The sequence below is a fragment of the Takifugu rubripes genome, chromosome 2 (assembly GCF_901000725.2).
Source record: "Takifugu rubripes chromosome 2, fTakRub1.2, whole genome shotgun sequence".
Lineage (NCBI taxonomy): Eukaryota > Metazoa > Chordata > Actinopteri > Tetraodontiformes > Tetraodontidae > Takifugu > Takifugu rubripes.
In genome coordinates, this window is record NC_042286.1 from 803,123 (window position 1) to 808,677 (window position 5,555).

General features: G+C 43.8%; 1 protein-coding gene across 1 annotated transcript; it reads right to left on the bottom strand.

Annotated features, from left to right (window-relative positions):
• Positions 1-492: 492 nt before the first annotated feature.
• Positions 493-1,969, bottom strand: LOC115248889 (uncharacterized). Its single transcript, XM_029832892.1, has 2 exons — positions 1,293-1,969; positions 493-1,190 (listed from the first exon to the last, which is right to left on the bottom strand). Exons 1-2 carry the CDS (start codon positions 1,743-1,745, stop codon positions 909-911), a joined length of 735 nt encoding a protein of 244 aa, XP_029688752.1. The 5' UTR covers positions 1,746-1,969; the 3' UTR covers positions 493-908.
• Positions 1,970-5,555: the final 3,586 nt, after the last annotated feature.

The following is a 5,555-nucleotide window of genomic DNA, read 5'->3' on the forward strand; positions in this document are numbered from 1 at the left end:
ACTTTCACACACATTGCCTGCTGAGGAATGATGCAGTGGAATTCTAGAAATTTTGGGAAGTCTGGGTCATTTCTGATTTGTGCAATGAAGCCTGTATGCCGGCCTGTCATGGCTGGATCCCATCTGTTGTTACTGACACTAACTTCTGTAGTGGGACCTCTTTTTCCACAAAGATGTTTTTTTACGGCATTGTAGATATCAACTCCCCTTATAGTTGTCTTTAGTGCCAGAAGTGTCAGCAGTTCTTCTTTTGTAGAAAAATCATCAAACACCATTCAGATAAATACTATTAGCTGAGCTGTGTTGGCACTGTCTACCGACTTGTCGCACTGGATGCTAAACCACCGGCACTTAGCGAGATCCCGGTGCTTGTCTAAGTCTGTTGCTTGTCTAAAGCTGCCTTTAACTCACAACTTTTTCTGTTCTTAATGCGCTGCCAGGTGGATAGTTCACATTGAAGCTTTCATGACAGGTTGTGAAGTGTCTCTCCAATTTGTGCCGCTTTGATACAACAATTACAACAATTTTGATTGTAACAGACGCTATATAAATAAAGATTGATTGATTGAACGAACGAACGAACGAACTCCAAGAGGGTGCAGTAGAACGGGAAAAGGCAGTTTTGCCCAAGTCTGTTAAAGAGTAAGTAACCTTCAGAAGAAATCAAACATTTTGCCGAGATGGATAGAGATGGGCACACGGAGATAACAGAGAGGAGATTTAGTCAAGAGAATTGCAGGGAAGAGCTTTAAAAATAAACAGTACCCAGGGAGCCTCTCGTCTCACTGTAAACGACGGTAATACCATCAGAGAACCAGCTGAACATGCTGGACATGCTCCCCCAGGGAATCAATCAAAGTGTGGCCAAGATTCACAAACAGGAACCTGCATATCTTGCAGGATGTCGTTCACGAGTGCCTGAAAGCCAGCGGGAGCATTTGGTGAACCAAACGGCATGACCAGACGCTTCCAAGGGGAGTGCTGAATGCCATCTTCCACTCGTCTCCCTGGCAGATCTGTACGAGGTGGTCAGGATTCCATAAGTCGAGCTTCATGAAGAAACGGGCTTTGTGAAGAGGACTGAAGGCAGCATGCATCAGAGGCAGGGGGCACTTGTTCCTGATGGTGATTTCATTAAGGCCTCGATAGTCGATACATGGCCGCAGTGACCCATCCTTCTTCTTCTCTGCCTCCATGGGGGAGAAAGGAAAGATTAACCCAGCTCCATGGCCTTCTGTTCGGGTCTGGAGAGGTTGCATGGGTGGCTGGAAGCAGGTCGATTCCAGACTTACAGGGACGATCAGGAGGTAAAGGGAGGCCTCGCTGCTTACTGAACACCTCCACCCCCAGGTCATGATACGCCTCAGAACTGCTGACAGATCAGGAACCTCTGAGAGGGGATCCATAGAGGCGGGCTGGGAAGAGAGAGCTGAGTGGAGACAGTATGAGATACAGGAGACACCGCAACCAGTTAGCGAGCCCTTAGCCCAGTTAAACTGCCGGCATGTGCCCGTAACCAGAGTGATCCCAGAACGCCAGTGGAGGAAGAACAAGGAAGTACCCACAGCTGAATCTGTTCGCGGTGGTTCCCCAAAATAATCAGGTATGGTTCGGCGGATTACCTTTACGAGGGTTTTTCCATCTAGGTCCAGTATTGTCTCTGGCATGGGTAATTCCTCAAAAGGGCTGTTGGCCTGCGCCACCACCTCCTGGTCGATGAAGCAGCCATCTGCTCCGGAAGCCATGGACAACCCAGCATCTGTTTATGACTTTCAATTCCTTAAACAAGGTGATGGATGGTCATAAGGTATTAGGTATGCGTAAAACATCAATTCAGTCTAGGAGGAAACGTTTTTAATGTATTGAACCTGGAAAGTCTTCAATTATCCATTTCAGGTTTTAATCATTATGTGTGCTTATAATAAATGAATACATTTACAAATAACTTCTTTACTTGGAAAACCCACACCCTGCACACATTTTGCTGAACATCAGGTGGATGTTTTGTGGAGAAATTAGCAATTTTGCAGCACTTACAGGAGGCACACATATGCTGCATTATCTCTGCTAATGAATCCAGCTGCCTCAGACAGAAATGTAGTGTAGGTGGTCCTCTTCACAGGAAAATATGTATGTTTTAGCATTAGACAAGAAGGGCAAATTTAAACCAGAATAAATAATGTATTACAAGACAACGCAAACTGAAAAGACAAACGCCTAAAGTGCAAATTTATTAAAGTAGGTCTTTCATGAAGGAAGGAATTCCCTCAAGGACTAGCACTGAAGTCTATTTAAAGTGTTTTTATTGCACCCTTGGGCTCATTCGCAATGCTTTGAAATGTTGTAAGTGGATAAAAGAGGATTGCTCTTCATGACAACTTCATACGAAATAATGTAAATGGTGCAGCAAAGGATGCCATTTTAGTTCAGTTAAAGTCAATTACCTAAACGAAGCGTGTATACTTAAATCTTTACCATTGTGTGCTGTTAGAGCAGGGAATTATCAGGGGCCAGGTTAAACCAGTCCAATCATTCTTTAAACATGGATAATGAAGCCAAAACCGTGTGATCGACCCAAACAAGCATCCAAGTCAAAATTTTCAGGCAAAATCCGAATCAAAGTCTAAATCCAAAATCTGGCTTGAGTCTACTGATGGGGAAAGTTGTATGGACCTGCATCGGGCTGATGTCACCATGGTGATATTAGTCAGCCGCTCAGATGCAGCGGGTTCCCGGTTCAACACGGAAGGGGTTCTGGTAGTAGAGGAAGGTGCTGGGACACCTTCACAAAGGATGCAATGAACTGGTGACCATCCAGGGATGTTCTAAAGATTCATTTTGCCCAAATAAATAAGATATTTTTTATTGGTCTCATAGTTGTGGAAAACAGTCACAGAAAGTGTTGAATTAAAAATAAAGTGTTAGTAAAAAAAAAAAAAAAAATCAATAAAAACAAAAGATAATAAAAAGACGTAAAGTACATAATTATGGCTGTTGTCAAAATTATAATCGTATTACAAAGAGTAATGCAGATGCATGTGTGGAATTCAAATGAAAACAGTGAGACAGAAAAAGGGAAAACAGCAGCCTGTCACACACGCACATGCACACACATGCGTGCAAATCCGTATGCGCGGATACACACATGCACTCAGATGCACAGAAATCTTTATAAAACAAAATTTATGGAAGACATCTTCTAATTAAATTCGGCTTCAGAGGGTGCAATAGATTCTATACACGTCATTCCTTTTATTTGTTTTGGAGCAGTTCAGAAGGATTAGTGTAGTATCTAAATTCACAACATTAGCTCATCCCAATAATTAACTGTGTTAATATTCTATTAATAGACTTGAGATTGCAAAAAATCGGGACTTGATATTTGGTTTTAAACATATTACAACAGAACAGAAAATGCTCTTCCTGAGATAGAGACATAGTTGCAAAAGAGTGTGAAAATACACACACACACACACACAGCTGTTGAGTCAGGAACAACATTACTCAATGCTAGTTTAATACTGGAGAACCTGTTTGTCTTTTAAATTAAAGACATGCTGATTGTTAGTGCACTAGCACACACAGCACCATTTGAACTGGTGTCCAGACAGGTAAATGTCCCGATGTAACTTTCATTGTGCTTGTTAGAATCTGTCAGTAATGTAAAAGCTATGTGAAGAAGAGACCGAGGCGGAGGAGAGTTTTTGCTCTGAGCATCTGAATGTGAGTGCTTATCAAGAAACAGCAGGGAGCCCGTAACACACGTCGCTCTTCTAATTACAGGCGTTAGCAGCACCAACATGCATTTGTAATGCTGTAGACTCTACAGTGTAGAGCAACAACCAGCACAGTCACAGGAAAAAAGAAACAGGCAGTGCTTGGTCAGGCCTAAGAGCTCAATAGTAGCACCACACACAGGCACACACATACTCAAGCACACACAGAGGCACAGACACACACAGAGGCACAGACACACACGCAGGCAGAGACAAACTCACACAGGCACAGAAACACACACACACACAGGCACACACATACCGACAGACACACTCACACACACATGCACACACACATACACACACACCGGTTTCTTTCATCAATGGGGATCACGTTTATGAACAGGACATGCGGGGACTTCTTTTCCTAACTGAAAAAGATCAGGTGCACCAGTTGGTCAAACATTTCACTTCCTCAGTGTGAGGTTTTGCTGCATTTCTATTACTAGATGTATGCATGACATTTATTTTTAACTTAATGCATGACAGCTGTTTTTAGGAACTTGTTGGTGAAGTGTTGGTAACATTAATGTATCTAGCTTTTTTGGTGTCTAGGGCCAACATAACTGATAATTAGCGTGCATCATGCAGTCACATGTGTCGAAGTATAGTGTAGGCAATTGTGAATCTGCAAAATAGCCCGTTAGCACGCAAAACACAGAGCCCACACAAGTGTTGCAAGGTTTGTATGATCTCATCCAATTACAATAAAATCTGATTGGGAGGCTGACAAATATAGTAAGTTAAATTTGTTTCCATACTTGGCTACTAAGGCTTATGAATCTGGATGATCTTGTGAAAGACTAGCGGCCAGAGAAAACACGTGTGAATCGCACAACACGACGAGCGGGAAAAGACAGTTTGGGTGGTCCTCTCATCTTTAAAGGAAAGGTGAATTCACACAGTCTGATCGATTCTTAGCCGCAGTGTATATATCACAGTTGTGCCTGATATTATCACATACGATTGTGGAGGTGAAGACTGCCCTTGGAGACCACAGGAGAGTTGCAGAGTACACGGCATGCAGAATGGCTCATAATATAGACTGTAAAACCACCTTTAGCCATTTTGAGAAGTAAACAATGAATCTAAGGTACTGCGTAGGAGATGGTTTTATTCCAGTCAGTCGTCAGGATACACACACGGAAGCATGCGGAGAGATCTCTACTAAATGTACACAGATCTTATATAGTCGAAGGCCCGCCTCCGAGGCGCGGACGTATTCACAGCATGTGTGCGCTGCATGCACAGGACACAGGACGTCAACACAGTAGGTGCGCGCTGCATGGAGTTTGGTGCCTTCACAGCATGTGTTCCGGCTGGCGCAAGAAGTTGAATGACTGAGAATGTCCCCCCTCAGTCGTTTGACGCTGGTCTTCTTTGAACCTCAGCGCGTCTTTGTTTCAATCAAATCAAATTGATCTTTATTTATATAGCGTCTTATACAATCAAAATTGTTTCAAGGCACTTTCCAGAATCCCAGGGCCTAACCCCAGACAAGCTGGGTCAAGAGAGAGGAGAGGAGAGGAGAGGAGAGGAGAGGAGAGGAGAGGAGAGGAGAGGAGAGGAGAGGAGAGGAGAGGAGAGGAGAGGAGAGGAGAGGAGAGGAGAGGAGAGGAGAGGAGAGGAGAGGAGAGGAGAGGCACAGAGCACAGAAACACATACAAAAATACACTATACAACGGGTCAGCGGGGCCGGAGGTCATCATGCAGCTCCGAAGGCGGCGATACCTGTAAATGAATGGGGGGGGGGGGAGCAGAAAAACTACACTGGAATCG